At 41.9% G+C, this 23,192-nt stretch overlaps 1 protein-coding gene across 1 annotated transcript; it reads left to right on the top strand.

Moving 5' to 3' along the window:
- The first annotated feature begins 104 nt into the window (after positions 1-104).
- LOC115355606 (NXPE family member 3-like) lies at positions 105-22,949 on the top strand. The gene is made up of 7 exons (XM_030046463.1): positions 105-227; positions 8,968-9,381; positions 12,110-12,402; positions 18,108-18,178; positions 19,456-19,479; positions 19,765-19,962; positions 22,395-22,949. The coding sequence occupies exons 1-7, from the start codon at positions 105-107 to the stop codon at positions 22,946-22,948; spliced, it is 1,677 nt and encodes a 558-aa protein (XP_029902323.1). The 3' UTR covers position 22,949.
- The last annotated feature ends 243 nt before the right edge of the window (positions 22,950-23,192 follow it).

Genomic DNA, 23,192 nt, shown 5'->3' with positions numbered 1-23,192 from the left:
CAAGATGTTGCTTTTGTATAAATGTTTTTTTTTTTTTTTTTTTTTTAACATATGTGTTTTTTGTATGCAAACAGTGTGTCAAGCTTAGTGTGAACTGGCGTGAGATGGAAATTAGAGCTGGCAAATGGAAGACATTCAGCACATCCCGTCCCAAGTACACTGCCATCTTCCTCTTCCTGGTTGTGTTCGCTGTGTACTTCCTGCAACATAACATGAACATACTGAAGGTGAGAACACTGTTATGACTGTAAATGAAGGGACACCGTTTAAATTCAAAGTTACTATTTATTCAGGGGTCTTAAGTTTAAATATACTGTTGTTCAGGATAAGAATATTCTTGAGTGATATTCTTGATATTTTTGATGTATGATTTTTAAAAGTGCATGATGCAGAAGTGCTGCAGGGCCATTGAAATAAAGATAACTTGGGACGGCATGGCTCAGGAGGTAGAGTGGTAGTCTGGTAACCTGAGGGTTCACGGTTTGATCCCCGGCTCCTACTCCTCACCGCTCCTGATAGACAGCTAGGCACCTTGCATGGCAGCCTCTGCCATCAGTGTGTGAATGGGTGAATGTGAGGCAAAACATTGTAAAGTGCTTTGAGTGGAATAGCTACAGTGGTATGCAAAAGTTTGGGCACCCCTTAGGAAAATCAATCCAGTCCACTTTATTTATATAGCACAATTTTAACAAACACAAGGTTTTCCAAAGTGCTGCGCAACAAGATAAAACACAACTAGATAATGCAATAGAAGCAGAGTAAAAAGTAAAATACACAATAGGATAACGCAATAAAATAAGATCAAATAAAATAAAAATAAATAAAATAAAATAATTTAAATAGAATAAAATAAAATAATTGAAAATGCACTGCCGACACAGGATAAAAAAACAAAAACATGCACACATAAAATCATAAATCATAAAATCAATATCCTACATTGTGTCAAAAGCCAAAGGAAAGAGGTGGGTTTTAAGAAGGGTTTTAAAATTAGACAGGGAGGAGGCCTGCCTAATGTGCAGTAGCAATCCATTCCAAAGTTTTGGAGCTGCAATGGCAAAAGCTCGTTCCCCTCTGAGCTTTAGCCTAGCTTTAGGCACTGTCAGGAGCAGCTGGTCAGCTGACCTGAGAGAGCGGCTGGGAGTGTAGGGGAGCAGCAGCTCTGAGAGGTAGGGTGGGGCAAGGCCATTCAAGGCTTTAAAAGCAAATAAAAGAATTTTAAAATGAATCCTAAAATGGACGGGCAGCCAGTGGAGTGAAGCTGAAATAGGTGAAATGTGCTCATACTTGCTTGTGCTAGTTAAAAGACGTGCAGCAGCATTTTGTACCAGTTGAAGATGAGCAATGGAGGATCCACTAACCCCCATATATACCCCTTTTCCACCAGGGCTGGTTCGGAGCCGGTGCCTGACTTAGCACCAGTTTTTTGGTTTTCCACCGCCCAAGCTGGGGCCAAACTGGTTCCAAACTGGTGCTAGGCAAGCACCGACTCCGAGCAGGAGCTAAACAGGAGCCAGAGAAAGAACCGATGACGCGGCCCACCGCGTATTTGGTGGGTGGGGTTACAAAACAAAACAGGAACTGCGAACGCTATAAACATAAACAATAATCCCCGAGAAGCCGTGGGTTATACTGATTTTACAACGGCATGGAACGCGGCTCAGCAAATTACATTTAAGGATGAGAAGCACCCGTTTTATAACTAAACATAGCTGTCATTCGTTCCGATCACGAATCCGACAGGTAGCCGGCAATAATTGTGTTTTTCGCCTCTGTATTGAAATGTAGGCTTGTAAAGACACAAGCAGTATTTGCATCGCCAATAAATCCAGATCCTGCTCCACCCGGGGCCAGAAACTGTATCGGGAAAGCAGCATTACATGCTTGACTGAGACGCGGCTCACGAACATCATCCCCGACTCACTGATCAGTTTCACCGGCTTCAGGACAGGACGGGCGGACAGAGACAGAGACGCTGCAGCCGCTGTATTATATGAGTGTGCAGTTTTATGTGTGTTGAAGTGATGAAGCTGCCGTGACAATGTAATTTCCTGCAAAGGATTAATAAAGTATCATTCATTCATTCATTCATGATGGTTATTGTGATTCTGAGCGAGCGTCTCGCGCACCCATCATCACGTTTTCCGAAGACGTCATGACGTGGCTCTGAATTGGCTCCACTTTGCTCTTGACCGGTGGAAAAGCAAACCGGTTCTTCGTTGGCACCAGTTAAGCACCGGCTCTAGCACCAGCTCCGAACTAGCACCAGGTTTTTTCTGGTGGAAAAGGGGCAATAGAGCAAATTACAGTAATTCAGCCGAGTGGTCACAAAGGCGTGGATTACAGTTTCAAATTGCTGTCTCTGAAGGACAGGTTTAATTTTTGCCAGCTGCCTTAACTGGAAAAAGCTTGACTTCACCACAGCTTTAATCTGTGGCTGTCAATTGGCTTGTGGTACTGTGCCAGAGAACCCAGATCAACTAAGGGGGTCACAGCAGTGCCTCCAAAGACCATGACTTCTGTCTTTTCTTCATTAAAATTCAGAAAATTTAAAGACATCCAAGCTTTAAGTTCATGTAAACAATTTAGCAATGGCTTAACACAGAAGGAGTCAGACCTTTTAAGGGGGACGTAGATCTGACTGTCATCCGCAGTGAAAGAAAATACCATGTTTCCTGAGAATGGAACCAAGAGGGAGTAGATAGAGGGGCCAAGCACAGAGCCCTGTGGAACCCCACATGAGAGAGGAGCAGTGGAGGACACAGAGTCATCAAGGCTGACACAGAAAGTCCAATGTGACATGTAAGACCTGAACCATTCAAGTGCTGTGCCCCTGATGCCCACCCACTGCTCCAAACGAGCAATAAGGATTTCATGGTCCACTGTATCAAATGCTGCAGTGAAATCTAACAGTACAAGGACAACACAGTGACTAGAGTCAGTAGCTAAAAAGATATCATTAAAAACTCTTAAAAGCGCTGATTCGGTGCTGTGCATTGTCTTAAAACCAGATTGGAAAATCTCGAGAATATTCTGTTCATTTAAAAAGTCAATGAGTTGAGAATAGACAATCTTCTCTTGGATTTTAGAAAAGAAAGGCAATTTAGAGATAGGCCTGAAATTTGCCAAAACAGTAGGATCCAGCCCAGGTTTTTTTTTTTTTTTTTTTTTTTTTTTTAACAAAGGTTGCACAGCTGCATGTTTAAAATTTACAGGAAGCATTCCAGAGGACAGACTGCTATTAATAACTTTGAGAAACAGTGGGGAAAACCTCCTTAAGAGGTCAGGGAGGGACAGTATCATCAGGAGAACCTGAGGGCTTCAAATGACCAACAATCTCCTGCAAAAAGGGGAGGGTCACAGGCTCAAATGTGTCCAAAACAGCAAAGCAGGGGACGGACACTGAAGGATCAGACACAGGGTGTGAAATAAGTGCTCTGGTAGAGGTGATTTTATCAATGAAGAAGTGAAGAAAGTTTTCACACACAGCAGGGGAGGCCTCAATTCCAACAGTCTGTGGTGCATTCAGAGCAGAGTTGATAACTTTAAACAACACACGAGGCTTGTGGCAGTTTAACACAACAATATCAGAAAAATATTTTCTTTTAGCCTCTTTCACAATGGATTGGTAATGTCGCCAGCAGTTCCTCAACGTTTGAAAAGACACTTGCAATTTGTCCTTTTTCCGCTTTTGCTTAGCTCTTCGACACTCCTGTCTGGCAGCACGGGTTGTTTCATTTAGCCAGGGCTCTAGTTTAGTTTTATGCTGCCTGGTCTTTAATGGAGCCGCAATGTCTATGGCAGTTTGACAGGTGTCGAGACAGGTGTCGAGAAAGGCATCAGTTTGTCACTTGCTGAGCTTTTGAAGCAGCAACTTCATTTTAACATGTTACACCTCATGGAAACAAAAACATCTCAGTAGTGAAATCATTTTTATTGGTCCAACAGAAACATTTTTATGTGAATTTAAACAAAAATAGGCATGTGCATAAATTTGGGCACCCCAAAGAAATGATTCCATTAATATTTAGTAGAGCCTCCTTTTGCTGCAATAACAGCCTGTAGATGCCTCATATAGCCACAGACAAGTCCTTGAAGTCTGACAGGTGGTATTTTGGGCCATACAAAATGCCTCCAGTTCAGTCAGGTTTCTGGGCTTCCGTGTGTAGACACCCTGCTTCAAATCAATCCATACATTTTCAATGATTTTAAAGTCTGGGGACTGGGATGGCCATTCCAGAACAATGTACTGTTGCGTCTGCATGAATTCCTTGGTGGATTTTGAACAGTGCTTAGGATCATTGTCCTGCTGAAAAATCCAACCCTGGCATAGCTTCAACTTTGTGGCCGACTCTTGAACATTCTTGTCAAGAATCTGCTGATACTGAGACGAATTCATGTGGCCCTCAACTTTAACAAGGTTTCCAGTATCAGTGCTAGCCACACAGCCCCATAACATGATGAACCCTCCACCAAATTTCACAGTAGGCAATAAGTTCTTCTCATGGAATTCAGTGGGGTTTTTTTTCGCCATGCATACCTCCTCTTGTTCTGACCAAATAACTCTCTTAATCTCATCTGACCACAGTATTTTTTTTCCCAAATGCTTCTGGCTTGTCCAGATGTGTTTTTGCATACCTCAAGCGACTCTTCTTGTGATGAACACTCAGGAAAGGCTTATTGCGCATCACCCTTCCAATGAGCTTTTCCTGGTGCAAAGTACGCTGGATTGTGAAACGATGAACAACTACACCATCAGCAGCCAGATGTTCTTGTAGTTCTCTGGAGATGGTCTGTGGCTTGTCTGTGACCATTCTAACCATCCTTCGCCTGTGTCTTTCCTGTATTTTTTTTTTCTTCGGCCTACCACATCTTTCCTTCACAAGGACTGTTCCTGTGGCCTTCCATTTCTGCACTACATTTCTGACTGTGGAGACAGTCCAAACCTTCCAGATAATTTCTTGTACCCTTCTACTAATTCATAATAATGAATTATCTTAGTTTTTAGGTCAGTGGAGAGTTGTTTAGAGGCCCCCATGTTGCCACTCTCTAAGATAGAACGTAGGACAAGCACAGCCAGAAAATACCTATGTTAAACAGCCTTTTTCATGATTGGTTCCTCCTGAATTTTGTAATTGAAGGTCTAACGAGCTAATCTAAGCAATTTTGAGCTGCAAGCTGTCAGCTATAAAATCCTACAGGTCTTGAAATGAATGCGATTAAAAAGGTGTACTTTCGTACATCACATTTTTTACATTTGATTTTATTACAATAAAACTATGTAATGCTACTCTAAGAATTTCGGTCTGGAAAACATTCAAATGTCTACTTCTCTGTAGGAAAACAAATCTTGTTGCTGTGATCATCTGTTATAAAGGTATAAGGTATAAATCTCAGAGGGGTGCCCAAACTTTTGCATACCACTGTATGTAATTTGATGTTTGAGGCTACACGGTTCTCATCATTGCTTACATAGAGACAGAGCACTATTAAGTCCTGCCCACCTAATGTGAGAACAATGCTTAATAAGGTTAATAAATCATTTTTTATGCACGCAATGATAATTAACTCTTCTTTTTCCAGCTGCCACATCTGGAATGAAGCACTACTTTTGTCCAATGTTAAGCAAAGTTAACTGCTGTAAGTGCACAATAAAGGAATAACTAAACTCAGTAAGCATTGTTTTCGTTTTAGATCCGCTAGCTGCAAACAAGCTTAATTGGTTGATAAGTGCATAGTTAAAATCCGCTTAAGACATTTAGTGACCACATAAAAAGGATCATTAATATTACATATTTGGACATTTTTTTGCCATGAAAAACATCCCTCAATGCCTGAAAACTCTGCACCTTGCCCTTATTAAGATTGTGCAGATCTATGAATATGCAAATTGTCCCTGCCCACGCCTTTGCGTGCTCACACACAGCCCATTCCCAGGCCTTCAAACACCCTTCTGCATTGGATATCGACGCCCAAGACACCCTTTGGCATCAGTATGAGATGTGAGGGGTGGTCCTGTGGTATAAAGAATGAGGAAGTCAGGGTAGTCACATCAGGTGGCAGTTCCCGTCCCAGCTGAGCCTCCTTTACCACACTCCCTTTAACAGGTACTTGATCCTGGTGGTGAAACACGTCAGGAATCCCAGAGGACCACAAATGTGAGTAGCTGATTGCAGAGGGCTTCTCTTTTTTGTTGTCTTTTTCCAGGGCTTCCTAATGCTTCAGTTGTTTCGTTATGGTGGCTGTGAGTAAGAATGGGCTTGAAGAAGTTCTAAGCACCACTCTGGTCATTCTTAAACATACACAGCTTCCTTTTTTTTTTTTTTTTTTTTTTTTTTTTTTTTTTTTTTCTAAAACATATGTTTATTGGTATTTTGATTCAGGATGAACATGGATACAGGACATATATAAACATACCGTCTCAACAATTATAACTTAATCCCAACCCCAACCCACCCACCCTCTGTTACTATCTCTCAATAGTAACAGAAAGAAATAGTGAGGTGGCATAGCTAAACTATCGTTAATTTTGTGATAAAAGCACCAAATTTGGTACTCTCACAGCTGAATATTTGTGAATGAATCTGGATATTGGGCCACTGCAAATTTTTATTCTGATGACTGTGGCAGCCATTTTTAAAACTGGCCGCCAGTGGTTACTGGCATAGAATGCTTTGCCTACCGTGTAGCTACTGTTTCATGTTTTCAGCACCACAAATATAATTTAGAGACATTTTAAAGTGGGAAAAAGCTTTATTACAATGTAACAGGACAGAACATAGCTACATACAACATAGCTACAGCTTTGCTACATACTTGCTACATTCCACGCTAGCTACATGTTCCAAACTAACTACCTAGCTCAACTACCTAGTTTTGCTAGCTTGAAAATTTACCTCTCCACTGTTCCCCACAATAATTCTTTTTCTCTTTAGCCTTTATCTATGATGTTCAAAATGTATCTATCCAAAAACTAACATATTTTATTCATAATTATTACAGCTGAAATAAAATATTTAGGCCTACCTTGATGGACTGTCCACTGCACTGTTTGTCGCAGGAAGCATATTAGTCAGGACCGAAAATTGAAAAAGCCCCTTAGAAAACAACATGGTAGGCATTTTTGAGGAAAAGCACTTTATCTGTTGTTTCTGTATGATTATTTAATGCTCATAATTATTGATTAATTAGCATAATTATTGATTAGTCGCCCAAAGTTAGAAATGGCTGTCAGTTAACTATCTGTCAATATTCTATATATGATTTTTTGGTATCATTGTAAAGGGGACCTTCTCAGCTTTCATTTAAGCCCATGGGTGTCTCTTTCTGACAAACACAGAGGTCACATGACCTCCTTAAACCATAAATTACACACATTTTCCCACATTTTTCGCCTAAACTACATAGTTTCTTTTATCCCTGTGGGATCAAGGGATATCAAGGATCCAAAAGACAACAAACACAATACCTAATGGCCTTTGAGGATTCAGGAAATGTATGATATACCCATACTATTTCTTTGTGAGAGGTTATTGTGAGCCTTAAAATAGCAGTAATCGACTCAGGCCCATTCACCTCCATTCATTCTCCAGCATTACGTAAAAACGACCTCACCAATTGTTTACTGTAGATATAATGACATTATTACTAATACAAATGTAATAATAATCAAAGGCCAGGTAGACATTTTTCATCAATTTAATTAATTAGTAAAAATTAACTGAACGTGGCCACTAATTATTACAAATATGGATGATAATGATTGGATCAAAACAGCGGTGCATTACAATTTTTTTGTGATCACATTTTTTCTTCTTCAGTGCATTACATATTCATGCAAAGGTCACTTGAAACACACCAGCCTTGCACCATGTGTGACCCTCCTGCTAAGGATTGAGAAATTCTAATCCTTCAGAGCCAAATGTGTGGCTGTGGGGACGAATGTCCCTTGTATGATGACGGTTAGTTTAAGAAACTTCATCACATTCTCATGCACAAATCTTCTCTGATTGCCTGTGGGGTTTCTTTGGAGGAGTCCTCCACAGAGTCTTTTGTTGTTATTTGCTTTCGTAATTACCGACGAAATTACAGTGTCTGTATTTTCAGAAGCCCTAGGTGGGTATGGCTCATTTTCCTCACTAATGGCAAGGTGACACCTGCAAAGATGATCCCATTCATAATCTTCTACCCTCTGATGGCTATAATCACTCTGCGTCTGTCTTGCAGCCTTTGACTTCACAAAGCTCTCACCAACGATAAAAAGCCCATCTAATATTTACTCCAGTCTCACCTCTTGCTTGGTATCCCTCTCTTTTTCTCCTCCTTGTTTACTCTGTCGAAGTTTTTTTTCCTGTTTCTTGGGCTCTGTAATTATTTCTGTACTGAGAACAGCTAGTGAGCTAGCTGCATAGACCAGCTGCTGCTGGTGACGTGGTGACATCATTCCATAAAGGGTTAGGCCTTGTCCTGGCCAAGTCCCCAAAACTTACATAGTGCAGGAACAGGCTTTTGGGGTGCAAAGTGTCCATGACAGAGGCACCATTCTACTCACTACATGTCAGTGTAGCGTTAACAGCACAGCTGGAGTGGAAATGCAGGAAAGCTAAAGTTTTATTATTAGAATTGTTGTTGTTGTTGCTGTTCTTATCGTTGTTGTTATGTAGTTACTATACATCCCAAATAAGCACTGTCAACTATTTCAACATTCCATTGCAATGTTTATGTGTCATTGCTGTAAAATGAAGTTAAAGCATAACAAACTACCTTGTTGATCACTTGATTCCAGGCTCCAGCAGTGGCCAGTGGAACAGCTGTTCGTCAGTTGGTAAGTCATTCATTCATTCATTCATTCCCTTCACTGAGACCTTCAATGAGGCCCTAAGGTTTAGGTGTCTTTGCTTCTCCTCTCCTCCAGTGTCAAACCCACTAATATATTGTTTTTATCTTTTTTTCCCATCTCCTTGACAGTTTCAGAATAAAACCACCCCCACCACTCGTGTCCCAAACCGCCAACACATCAACTGCAGCCACCACCAGCTGTCGCCTGAGGAACGCCGCCTGCTGTACTCCATCGCTTGGCCTGAAACCCCTCGCCTCCCTGTGCCCATATCCTTGAACACGACCTCTGACCCCGCCCACAGCACCTTCACAATCCTGCCGGTGAGGGCAGGAGGTCAGTGGCATGTAGGCGATGAGCTGGAGGCTCTGATCCAAATTGGTGACTTCCAGGGTCGACCAAAACAATTCGGGGGAGATTTCCTGGTTGCCCGGCTGCATGACCGGACCCTCCTTGCAGGCGTGGTCGGGCGAGTGGTGGACCACCTGAACGGCTCCTACACCGCTGTGTTTCCTTTACTCTGGGAGGGACGAGCACAAGTTGAGGTGACATCAAAGTCTATATTGTTGCTCAGTGTGAATGTAAATTTTATTGATTCTCAACTCAACTTTATTTATATAGCACTTTAAAAACAACCACAGCTGAAACAAAGTGTTGTACATAAATAATCATAAAACAACAAAACAGTAGACAGTAGAAAAAACAGTAGAAAAACAGTAGAAACAGTAGAAAAAATAAAAACTATTATAGCTGCTGCACAGGGATTCGTTGGGTCCGGGCATTTTTAGGCAATTCTAAGCAACAAGCAGAAGAATATGAACTTAAATAGAAACTGAACTGATTGACACACCTGATAAGAAAGGGGCAGGACACAGGTCTGGAGGGGACAGATGATTGGCCGAAACACAACAAAAACATGCAACATGGGGGCGAGGCTAATGAGACAATGCAGGGCAGGTGTGAGGACGAACAAGCTGACAAGACTATGGAGGAACAATAGGGACAAAATGAACACAGCAGACTAAAATACAATAAACATTATAGCTGCTGCGCCACAATGGTCGGGGCCAGGCAATTTTAGGCAATTCTGAGCAACAAGTAGAGAATAGGAAGATGAAAAGAAAGGTGGCATTCTTATGTGCATTTTGCATCAGTTGAGATTTGAACTCACAATTTCTGGCATAAGGACAATGCTCTATCTCACTGAGCTAATTGGCAAGTGTCACTGCATGTGAGGCTTCACAAATTGACTAAGCCAGTCACATGACAGCCTCTGCCTATGCATGGAAAAAGGCAGATTTCAAACCACTGTAAAAAAAAAAAAAAAAAAAAAATCAGTCATCAAAACAAAAATCTGACAATGATGATCTGGCATGGGACTGGACCTTTGTGCAAAGTTTGGTGAGTTTTCGCACATGGGAATGTTGCACAAGCTGAGGCTTGAACTCACAATCTTCAACACCAAGGACTGGCCTCTATCTCACTGAGCTAAAATTTCACGTGTGGCTTCACAAATGGACTAAGCCTATCACTGACATGCAGGTCAGCAGCCAGCCATGCATGGAAAGGTAAATTTTAAACAGTTGTCAAAAATTCAGATATTAAGACAAAAATCTGAAAATACACATATTGCATCTCGACAGCATGTAGATGTTGATCATTTTGTAACAATGACTGATTCTCTCCATAAGTGGAAAAACTGTATAAAAATGCCATTCTTGCATTGACTCCAATTGTTCACATGAGAGCAAAATTCAAAATGCTGTCAAAAATTGAGTTTTTGAGATACAATTCTGACATTTACCACACATCATATACCATCTTTTCATGAACATTGAAGTTTTATTTAGCAAGAATTTGAATCTATATGTTTACAGTAGCGGCCTCCCGCCTCGCCTGAAAGTCACACTAAATTAATTTAATTAAATGTAATTAATTTTCAAATTAAATAAATAAATAAAATCACAACAGAAGTAATTTAACATCACGTTTCTATACCCGCACCCATTCACAAACAGACAGAGAGAGGAGGAGAACAGAGGATAATCACACCGCAAGTGAAATTAAGCATTATTATACAAAGTGACAATAATGACGGTCAAGCACACCCTCGAGTGTAATAATGCGATTATACAACTATTACCAACAAAATCAAATGTATAATCAAAATGTATCCATACTGTGGACATTTTGCTCTCAAAATTTAAAAGTTTTTTGCTAGTATTCTCTCCATTTCAGTGGAAATACATGAGATCGGAGTTAACTAGTCCTTGTCAGCCAGTCAGCTTCGGCTTATGATGTTTTCTAGACATCATGATTTCCCAAAACTGAAAAAATACCACACATAGCAACACAAAACTGCTCTGCTAGCTCAATCATGTTGTTACTAGAATATCCGCTGGAGAAAAATATTTTTTTCATTGACTGATAGTTATACTTCTGCTGACTTCTCTGTCATTTTTAATCTAACAGGTGCTGTGACAACGACTCTTATCTACAACCAACTTACATTAACAGTTATAGTTAAATATAGGCTACTGATTTCCAGTGTCGGTGCCAGAAAAAATATCTATCTTTTAATAAACTCACCAGCAGCTGGAGGTGTGTCACTCCAATTTAACGTCAGCTCCAATTAATGTGGCTAAGCAGCAAAAGTAACAAAAGTAAGCAGTAACATTAAGGCTGAACAGAGTTATACAATTTCAACTCCACCTTTTGGGGGCTTTTGCTAATGTAAGAACGCAAGGGAGTAATTTTGCCTAGAGCGCCAACATAGGTCGATCCGGCACTGCATTTATCCAAACTTAGGTCGCCAAATAAATCAAAATTGACAACAAAACGGTCCATTATGTAGTTGACGGCTTTTGATGCGGCTTTTGGTGAAACGTTTCATGTTGTCATGGAAACCACACAGACTCGGGCAATAAGATATAGGCGGAGTAATATTTGCAGTGATGAGTTTTTTTTTTTTTTTTTTTTTTTTTTTTTTTCATTTGAGCACATTCTAAACATCTGATTGACCAATCAGATTGCTCGGTTGGATCTAGCCTACATGTTGTATAATTAATCTCACACTGCCCTGTTTCACTGTTCTGTTCAGCAGTGTTAAAAGTTGTATTGTGCTGTAATCCTGCAAAATAAAACTTGTTCAATAATTATCACCAGAGGAGGATTATAGGACTGTAGACAATTCAAACTTCATGTGGGAAGCTGAATGAAATGATGAAAATTTACAGTCTAACTGAGGGAAAACCCTGGCTCCTCCCCCGTCAGGTGACACTGGTTCACCCCAGTGAGGCCATCTCGGTGCTGCACAGGCTAACCATGGAACAGCCGAACCGGCTCTCCTACTTCAGCCTCTTCCGGTCTGGCTCTGTTTCTGAAACTGTGGCTTGTAACGAGTGCCTGCCTCCAACTCAGCCACTGTGCAACTACACCGACCTCCACACAGGGGAGCCATGGTTCTGCTACAAGCCAAAGAATCTGAGCTGTGATACCAGGATCAACCACTTTAGAGGAAGTCCTAAACACAATCTCATGGCCAAGGAGGAGACACTCTTTCAAAGGTGAGGGAGGGCTGGGAAAGACAGATAGACAATTTCTGTGTCCTTGTCACACGTATTCCTTTTTACTTCCAGAGCGTGATGGGTGGTTGCCGGACAGAAGCTCTGTCACTAATCTACGTTTTACTCAGCTTTTAGACGGAGTTTTGTGTCACACTTGTCCGAATCCTTTCATTCTATGCCTGCGTTTTAACCTGGTACACCGCTTTTAGTCATCGGATGTTTGGATTTTTAATTAGCCGAATCGACTGCCACGACCCGCTTGACTCAGCTTGTCTCCAGCACTGTTATCACTGGCCTAACTCTCACCATCAACCAAGAGGAATCAACCGCCATGTCAAACCTGCTTACCAGAGGCTGATTCAATGCAGCAGGCCCAATCTACGGGCCTGTGCCGGTAAGTTTCGATCTGACCCAGGACCCTCTGTGTGCAACTTAACGTGTCAAGTCTACTCTCTCCTGTGGGCTCCTATTGTGGAGCCCTCGCGAGTAAGTCTTGCCCTGTGTCACTGCCTACTGCTAACTTTAGCTGACCATCACCAACAACAACAACAACACTAGTATCCCCCATATCTCGACACCTTTACTGGCCACAGCTGTTTTCTCTCCCCAGCTACCACCACCTAACACAATAAGACATGCCTCCACTCACCTCACCTGGATGCGACAGCTGCCTTCGCCTGACCCAGAGGATCTCCGAGCTGGAAGAAAGAATGTCCACCTTATATCTGCTGAGGGAGGAAGAGTGGATCATCGATTCGATGGTTGCCGTGGGTCTCGCTGCCAGCCCTGCAACCGCCGGAGAAATGGACTCAACTGTTCCACTCCCATGTGCGGATGTCATTGCTGCCTCGGCCACAGAGCACTGGTCCCGGCTGGGCGCTAAGCCCAAGGCACTGGTTAGCTCCACTCCCACTCCCTGTCAGGAGGAGCCGTGGTGTACTGCCTGTAAACATGGTGGGAGGCTTGCTCACCTCCATCTCAGCCCCTGCTGCTGAACAACAAATTTTCCGTCCTGGACGGGCAGCACTTTCCCCCATTCATCGATTTCCACTTCTCTCCTCCGTCACCGAAGTCTGGAAATTTCCCTAGAAAGTGCTGTCTCTCCACGTTGACACGTCAGTCCAGCTGGTCATCCACTATTCCGGCTCCCCTCCGACATCCAGATGGAACTGGAAAACCCTGTCGGCCCAGTACTCACTATTCCGAGCGACTGTTTACTCCTGCACCTTGGGCCCTGTCCTCCTCTACGTGCCCTACCCGTGCTGCTGCACACTTCCACGACCCCACCCCCACCGCTGCCCCCTCGTTCTCAGCTGCATCACCTCAAACACCAACCCTCAGTCCAACCACGCTTGTCATCGGGGACTCCATAATAAGAAATGTCCGCAGAAAATCTGCCAAGTGTTTTTGCTTTCCTGGCGCAAAGGTTGCTGATATAATGGAAAAATGCACTAGTCTTCTGGCCAAATACCTTTAGCAGAATTCTCGCCCTCCACACCTGGCTCCAATCTGCTTGTGCAATGCACAATGCACTTTTTATCAACAATTTCAATCTTTTCTGGAATCATCCTTCTTTTTATAGAAATGATGGCATTCACCCCAGTGCCCTGGGAGGGTGCATCTTATCTGAGAACATGTTTTACACTGTTTTAAACACTCCTCTTCAGCCGCGGTCCTGACACATGTCCACCACCGGTCACTTTCGGTCTTCAGCCGAGTGATTACTCCTCCGTCCCGACACTGCCACGACTCCCACTCCCAAACTCACCAGCTCCACCCAGTGGCTTGGCGCCCTCAATCACTCGCAGCTTGTTACAATCAACTCCTCCAGTGCCTATTCAGACAATGCTAACTACCAGGTCCGCTAGACCTAACAGTTCTAGAGGTGTTAACCCCCTGAATCACAGAGTTATTACTATTTCATCAGACAAAATGTCTACTGCTCCCTGTGATATCAGTGTTAAAATGGCATTGATCAATACAAGATCACTCTCAAACAAATCTTTCATTTTTGATGACACCATAATTTCCTCTAACCTGGACTTTTTATTTCTGACGGAAACTTGGTTAGGATGTGATGAGCACAGTCAGTTGATTGAACTTTGCCCCCCAAACTATAAGTTCATTAACTCTCCCAGATCCCATGGCTGGGGTGGTGGACTAGCAGTTGTTTTTAGGAGCCACTTCAATTGCAGCTCTGTAAATTTGCCTTCTCCACATTTGAATCACTTGCTTTTAGGATTATCTGCACCACGAACTCTGTTCTTTCTATTATCATTTACCGTCTGCCAAAATATAAGTATGGTTACCTTGAGGAATTCTCCGAGCTGTAATCTAAAACTTCTACAGAGTTTGATCATATTGTCATTTCAGGGGACTCCGAACGACCATGATTCAAAAGAATTCATGAACCTATTGGAGGCTTTTGGCTTCTCCCAGCATGTGTCTGGACCTACCCACAACCAGGGCCACACCTTGGATCTGATAATTGGAAAGGGATTAAATATTACAGTAACCTCAATTAAGGATGTTGCGGTATCAGATAATTTTTGTATTTCTTTTGATGCCTCATTTACTCCGCAAAAATTACTAAAGATACAGACAGTAAAGAAACGCTACTTTGGTACTGACACCGCTGAATCCTTCATTGAATCCTTAACCAAATCTATATCCAACCTGGCACCATCCACGTCTATATCCCCAGATCTCCTGGTAAATAACTTCAGTTTGAAAATAAAAAATATTATTGATAACATTGCACCTTTGAAAACAAAGATAATCTCCAGAAAACAAAAAGCTCCTTGGACAAATGATATTCTTGTAAAACAACTAAAACAACAGTAGATGGGCAGAGCGTAAAAGAAAGAAGAAAGAAGAGAAAAACCAAGCTTCAAATCCACCATGACATCTACAAAGTCTGTCTCATTGATTATAACAAAGCAATAAAAAATGCCAGACCGTCATTTTTCTCTAATATCATAAATAATAATTTGAACAATGCACAAGTGCTGTTCTCCACTGTTCATCGGCTCATCAACCCATCACCTTCTACCCATCCTGAACTACTCTCTCCTACGAAATGTGTGGAATTTGCAACATTTTTCAACAGTGGAATCACCACCATCAGAAAAAACATAAGCTGCTCAAGTCCTGGCAAAGGTGTGTTACTTACACACGTAAAACAGAACCTGCCACATGTCACATTTCACTCCTGTGGACTCTGCTACACTCCAAGATGCTGTATATAAGCTCAAGTTCTCCACCTGTTGTCTGGACCCACTTCCAACAACCTTCTTTAAAACTGTTTCTAGCTGTCTAAATACAGAGGTATTACAAATTGTCAACTGCTCCCTCCAGTCTAGTGTTTTCCCGAGCACTCTCAAAACTGCTGTTATAAAACCATTGTTAAAAAAGAACAGTCTTGATCCCTCAATCTTATGCAACTATAGACCAATCTCAAATCTCCCTTTTCTTAGCAAGATCCTTGAAAAAAGTGTGTACAATCAACTGAATAACTACCTGACAACAAATGACCTGTTTGATGGTCAGTCTGGCTTTAGATCCCACCATTGCACAGAAACCGCCCAAAGTTTTAAATGATCTTCACATAAACATGGACTCTGGCAAATACTCAATCCTCGTTCTACTAGACCTCAGTGCCGTGTTCGACACCGTTGATCATGAGATCCTATTAAATCGACTGCATAACTGGGTGGGTCTGTCTGGTCCTGCTCTAAACTGGTTTACTATGTAGCTACTTAAACTTCTTTGTCTCCATTAATAGTTTCACGTCTGACAAAGTTGCTGTAACCTGTGGGGTTCCTCAGGGCTCAATCCTTGGCCCGCTTCTGTTCAATTTATATATGTTTCCGCTTGGGTACATCATAAAGATTCACAACATACAATACCATAATTACGCGGATGATACACAACTCTATATCTCCCTGTCTGCTGATGATTTGAGCCCTGTGGAAACACTATTTAAATGCATCAAGGACATTAACACATGGATGAACCAAAACTTTCTGCAACTAAACAGTGACAAAACAGAAACTATCATCATAGGTGCAAAAGCACAGAGACAGGAAATCGCAGCCCACCTCAGTTCCTTCTCTCTTGAGAGTAAAGAACAGGCCAGAAATCTTGGTGTCATTATTGATGCTGATCTAAACTTTCACTGTCAAATCAACAATGTCACAAGATCATCCTTCTTTCATCTCAGAAACATCTCAAAAATCAGAGGCTTTCTGTCCAATTCAGATCCTGAACTGGTACACGCATTTGTAACAAGCAGGCTTGACTATTGCAAGTCTTTTTTCTGGACTCCCTCAAAAGACTATGAAACTGCTGCAGCTTATCCAAAATGCCGCTGCACGCATCTTAACCAGGACTAAGAAAAAAATCCCACATCACCCCTGTTCTTAAGTCCTTGCACTGGCTTCCAGTACATGCCAGAATTGACTTTAAAATTCTTCTCATTGTTTATAAGGCGCTGAATGGCACTGCTCCAAACTACATTAAGGACCTGCTTGTCCCATACGAGCTAACAAGAAGCCTCAGATCATCAGCCAGTGGTCTCCTTGTTGTCCCATGTATTTGGTCTAAAGCAGGAGAAGCTGCTTTCAGTTATTGTGCTCCTAGCAGATGGAATGCCCTTCCAAATGATGTTAGAGACACACCAACAGTTAGCTCTTTTAAAAACAGACTGAAAACATTTCTTTTTACTGTGGTGTTTGACTAGACTGTGAAGCTGTCAACTCTCACATTTTGTTTGTTGTTTAAATCAGTGTCTTTTAATTATTTAACTGTTTCATGATATGTATGTTTATTTACTCTGTATTTCACTTGTGAAGCACATTGTGTTGCTTTTATGTATGAAATGTGCTCTGTAAATAAATCTTCTTCTTCTTCTTCTTCTTCTTCTTCTTCTTCTTCTTCTTCTTCTTCTTCTTGTCTCTTCAACACATTTCTACCATGTTGGATTTTTTCCATAACTATGACCTACTAACCAGGAAAAAGTTTTTATGTTAGGTTCTGAGCGTTACTTACAAGTAAGACCAGAAGCAGATTACACAACCAAGATGAGCAGGCCATCTCATATTTTCTAAGCTACTAAGCTGCTTTAGGATGAGGCTTGATGCTCGAGTTTGCACATTTCAAGACTTCGCTTGACTTGACTTGAAGCAGAGTTGAGGAGATGTTCAAGTCTTGTAAGTCTGGCCTCACAAGACGAAATCCTACAAGACAGTATGGGTTGTCTTTAGTGTGGATGTTTGTATGTTAGCGACCAGTAAAGACAACAACTATTATGCAATTAGCTGCAAACAAGAGCCCATCTCGTCAGCTTTGTCAGCATTTAATGATACATCACTGTGAAGAGCACACAGGCAGAGTCCTGAAGACACAACTTTCCCCTGACACATAACTTTCCACCTACATATGTGCATATAATTTATATATAGTTTAACTATACCAACCTAACATGGAGACAACCTGTCTGGATTCACATACTACTCACATACTCAGGCATTCCATAGACAAACTCACTGCTGCACACACACACTGCTCAGGTGGACAGTGTGGTACAGGCGTGACTGCCTTCTTGTTATTACATTGTTAAACTGATGTGGTAATACTTGTTTTTCCATTTTAATCATGTTGCAAATGTTGAGTATATTGAACAGCTTTTGTACATTTTTCCACAGGGGGGTCAACATGAAAGTCTTCATTCAATCTTCAGGGTCTAGCAATGTCACTGTCCTGCCAAAGGAGAAAGGTAAAAATAAATAAATAAATAAAGATGTCAATGAAAAAAAAAAAGTCAATCAAGGAGCAGTTTATTTTGTTGTTATTATTATTATTATTATTATTGTTATTGTTATTGTTATTGTTATTAGTATTATTAGTATTAGTATTATCTTCTTGTTTTTGGCAAGAAACCTAATCAAGGCCACAAGGGACTTAAAAATTAGTCTCCACAATCTGAGCCATGGAACACTGCTTTAACTTTTTTGCTGGCTGGTGGAAACAATGCTTTAATATACTTTCTTTTTTAACACTTCTACAGATCACAGCATATGCACGGTGGTGTTATATTTTATTTAGCAGAATGGCTGACAATGTTTTGTTTCAACCTGGCTTCATATGTCAGGTCAGTGTAATGCCAGTTAATGTTTTATGACTAACACACTAGTGATCATAAGCAGTTATTGCACTGGTAACGTGTTAGAGTGATGTCAGTAGTCCACCATCTTTGTCATCATCATAATGTTTATTTAAAGGCAGAATGAGTAAGATTTAAAAAAAAAAAAAAAAAAAAAAAAAAAAAAACAATGTATTGACTCATACAAAAGTAATCCCTCTCAATCATCACTTACAACCCACTAGAAGTATGGTTTTATTTAAAATTTCTTCTTCCATACATTTTCAAAAAATTATATTGGTAAAATATAGGCTAAAACATAAAATATACTTCTCTGAGTGGGGAACAAATACCACCCGTTTTAGTTAAGCTTGTTGTTTACAGTCATTCTGTCTTCTGTCTGGTACTTCACACTACATTAACTGTCCCTTGTGAGCCACATGGCCATCACCAAATGGACAGCAAAGCCTCCCTCCATATTCCTTTTATGGCTTTTTTCCCCTGTGTTTTCTGTGAACTGGTATAGTCTGTGTGCTGTTTGTCCCTCCTGTGATCCAGTAGTTTTGCCCAGCTTTTCCCTTTGCACACCTGCCCACATTTGCCTTGTCTGCCTTGCCCTTTTTTCCAGTCTCCACGCCTGTTAGCCAGCCTGCACCATCCCCAAGTCTAGCTCCCCTAAAACCACACAGGTTGGTTTCCTCTCTGTTCAGCCTGCCCTAACTGCTTCTCTGCTATGTATGTATTCAGACATCTCACTGAGGGCCATCACTGCCTCCACCTCCTGTTGCTCTCTCTGTGCTTCCACCCCAGCCAACTCCTGCCACAAAGGGCCGAACCTCACCAGTCAGGCTCCTTGGCAGAAAACTCTTCATTCCTTTATGTCACCTAGCCACCATGCCTGCCCTGTCCAGAGCCTCTCCAGCCAGTTCCCATCAGTCTCAAGACCCTGCCCAGCTGTCACCAGAACCAGCCTCTCCACCATCTTCTACCTTGTCTGCACCATCCCAGTCACTAAATGCTGTTCTGTAGTTTCTGGCTTCCTTCTATCTTCAGACCTCACCTTTCCTGCATCAGCCGGCTGAACCTGCCCAACCTGCAGCCTCGCAGCTTGCTGTTCATGTTCAGCTGCTAACATCTTGCTCACATCACAGCCTAAAGTTCAATGCTTCGGCTTATAGATTCATCCAGAATCATCTTGATCTTCCTTTCAGGACAACCAGAGGTGAAGAGCAGCACCGTGAAGCCTGAACCTGCTGGATATTACTACCAGGGTGCATGGAGAGCACTAGGGGGCACCACTGTTCGCCAGTTCAACAATGCCTCTGCCATCAGCCAGTGTCTGACAGACAAGGTGGTGCACCTGTATGGTGACTCCACCATCAGACAGTGGTTTGAATACCTCAACAGTGTGCTGCCAGGTAAATGATCCAGTACCAGAGTTTGGTAACACTGGATCTCGATCTGGAAGGGGTTTCCAGAATTCTTCTTCCTCAAATGAGACACAGATGTGATGTTTTGTAATCAGTGAAAACAGCAAAAATGCCCCTTTTCCACCTGGTGCTAGTTCGGAGCTGGTGCTAGAGCCAGTGCTTAACTGGTGCCAACAAAGAACCGGTTTGCTTTTCCACCGACCAAGAGCCAAGCGGAGCCAAGTCAGAGCCATGTCATTATGTCATCGTAAAACGTGATGACATGGGTGTGCGAGACGCTCGCTCGGAATCACAACAACCAACATGGACAACCCACCATAGCGATGCAAATACGGCTCATGTGTTTACAAGCCTACATTGCAGTCCAGAGGCGAAAAACGCAATTATTGCCGGCTACCCATCGTATTCGTGGTCGGAACGAACGGTGACTATGTTTACCTATACGTTTATAGCGTTCGCCGTTCCCGTTTGAGTCTGTAAGTCCGCCCACCAATGATGCGGTGGGCCACGTCATCGGTTCTTTCTCTGGCTCCTGTTTAGCCCCTGCTCGCCGTTGGTGCTTGCTTGGAACCGATATGGAACCAGTTTGGCCGGTGCTTGGGCAGTGGAAAACCAAAAAACTGGTGCTAAGTCAGGCACAGGCTCCGAACCAGCCCTGGAACCGGTTTGGTGGAAAAGGGGTAAAAGAGGTGCTGTATTCTTTTAAAAGATAGTATCCCAATGTTGCAGTCTACCAAAAAAAAAAAAATGAAAAAGAAAATTACACCCTTGACATGTCATTTTGTCTCATATTCACTGTTGAAATCTTAAAAACAAGGCAAAAATATCTGCCATATGGAGATAATCCCATGTGTTATGGATATTTTTCCAGAATTTTCTTTAATTAAGTGCTATTTTCTTGGTCTGAGTTGATCTGCCTTATTCTATTTGGTTTCAAAATAATAAAACTGTCATTTAAGTCATACATAACTCTTAATTTGCATCTATGGTTTGCTAAGGTTATACATGAAACTGCTGGAGAATTTTTCTTTGTTTTTTTTTTTTGGTTTGTTTGTTTGTTTTTTTGGTTTGTTTGGTTTGTTTTGTTTGTGAAAACTAAAATATAATAAATTGTCTCTGTTTATAACACTGAGTTAAGTTACACCTCCTGGGAACACAGACTAGTGATGCTAGAGTCAGCTGAGATATGTGAAGGCTGACTGACAGGTGCAAAGCTCCGTTGGAATCTCCAGTGTGATAAAATTTGCAATCAAAATTAAATGAACTGAAGAAAGAGCTGAGAAAAGAAATGAACACCATGCATGGGCTCAACTCTTAGCTGTAGGCCCTCTCCGGTTTTGCCGCACCAATATGGGGATGCATCCGCGATCCTCTGATGATTGTAGTGTATTCCATAATGGCTTGCTTTGCTATTTCTTCTGGTTGCTATTTCCCATAACGTCCACTTGCACATTGATGGTGTCTGTAGTGAAGCAAAGCAAGCACGGCTTTGTGAGCACATCAGTGTACACCATTAAAGTGTGTTAGCTACAGGTGGAGCAGCAAAGATCTCACCTCTGTCCAGCACGTTCTCTAAACACACGTTCTCTTCTTATTCTTGCACTGGCAAGGTCCTCTAACAGCGCCAAAACTGCAATTGTCATTATGCATGTGTGTGGATCAAAAAACTCTGTGACCCCTTCCCTGCATTCCTAATGCTGTTGCAACAGTCAGTGGTGGTTGGTTGTTAGTAATTTATTATTAAGAATACAAATGGAAGCTGCTCTCCCTCATGCTCACCACACCAGGTCAAGGTTAGAGTCAGGTTACGTTGACAATGTGTTATTTTGATCTTATTCTGAATGGTTAAGTTTAGGGCTTAAATTGGTCTTGGTCAAGTTTAAAAAATTATTAAAGGTCTGAGTTTGGCTAAGGTTTTGGTCAGGTTATGGTTAGAGTCCAAAATTCTACTCTAAAAGGGTTAAGGTTACGATTGTGGCTGGTTTCGGCCTAGTTTAAGAATAAAGAAAAAAATAAACTTGAGAGGCTTTGTGAGTTTTATGGTACATTTTCTATACTGTACTGCATACTGGCTGCTGAGTCTCTTCCCAGTTTTGCTCGGAACATAATATAGTTTGTAGTCTGAAAAGGGGCAGATTTGCCTCGTTTTTTTTTTTTTTTTTTTTTTGGTTTGGTTGTTTTTTTTGTTTTGTGTCACTGCCCCAAATCCACTGCCATATGTTTTTAAGATTTTAACACTGAATAGTTTACATAATTACTTACCAAAACAGTAAAATACAATAGTGATATGATGTTTGCACATCATTTTTGATCTAGAAAGTCCTCTGGATCATGTAAGATCACCAAGAGATTAGCTTTAAGGATTTTTTTAAATTTATTGTTGTTTTTTAACATATATTCATCACACCTTTCTGTCTCAGACCTCAAAGAGTTTAACCTGCACAGCGTGAAGAAAACCGGACCCTTCATGTCTGTGGACATGGCACGAAACATCCTGGTGAAGTATCGCCCCCATGCCCCTCCACTCAGCTGGACGGTCATCCCAGCCAATGAGCTGCACTACATCGCCAACGAGCTGGACGGCATAGTTGGAGGCTCCAGAACTGTCGTGGTTCTCAGCGTCTGGGCTCACTTTGGCTCTTATCCCATCGAGGTGTACATACGAAGACTGCAGAGCATCCACAGGGCGGTGCTGCGGCTGCTGGACAGAGCTCCTGACACGCTGGTGGTCATCCGGACCGCAAACCTCAGGGCCTTGACACTTGGCATTGCGCTGAGCAACAGCGACTGGTACTCACTGCAGCAGGACAGGGCGCTCCGGGCCGTGTTCAAAGGGCTGAACGTTCACCTGGTGGATGCCTGGGATATGGTCCTCGCCCACCACCTGTCCCATGAAATTCACCCACAACCCCCCATTATCAAGAACATGATAGACGTCCTCTTGTCCTACATATGCCCTCAAGAAAACGCTTAGGTGTGTTGAAGAGTTAGCATAGAAAGCCAGAGCTACTCATCTACTGGAGACACATGGATGATTTTTGTCTCATCATGTGCAAAGGGGAACCAACTCTATATTAATGCCTATGGATTTAGAATGGGATGTCAGAAAAGCTCATGTGGAAAGTGCAGGTGGACCAATACTTCTGTCTGTATAGTATCTGCCTCAATGTTAAGGACAACAATTTGGCAATGAGTGTTGGATGAGCCATTGTTGATAA

The sequence above is a fragment of the Myripristis murdjan genome, chromosome 23, assembly GCF_902150065.1.
Source record: "Myripristis murdjan chromosome 23, fMyrMur1.1, whole genome shotgun sequence".
Lineage (NCBI taxonomy): Eukaryota > Metazoa > Chordata > Actinopteri > Holocentriformes > Holocentridae > Myripristis > Myripristis murdjan.
The sequence above is the reverse complement of the archived record's forward strand: the minus strand, read 5'-3'. Positions and strand labels throughout refer to the sequence as shown.

What these genes read in the sequence shown, in the direction of transcription:
- LOC115355606 (XM_030046463.1), top strand. Translation starts at nt 105, where the DNA reads ATGGAAATTAGAGCTGGCAAATGGAAGACATTCAGCACATCCCGTCCC. An exon ending in ATAACATGAACATACTGAAG is followed by an intron (nt 228 to 8,967) that starts GTGAGAACACTG and finishes TCTCCTTGACAG; the next exon opens with TTTCAGAATAAAACCACCCC. An exon ending in TCTCCAGCCAGTTCCCATCA is followed by an intron (nt 19,480 to 19,764) that starts GTCTCAAGACCC and finishes CAGGACAACCAG; the next exon opens with AGGTGAAGAGCAGCACCGTG.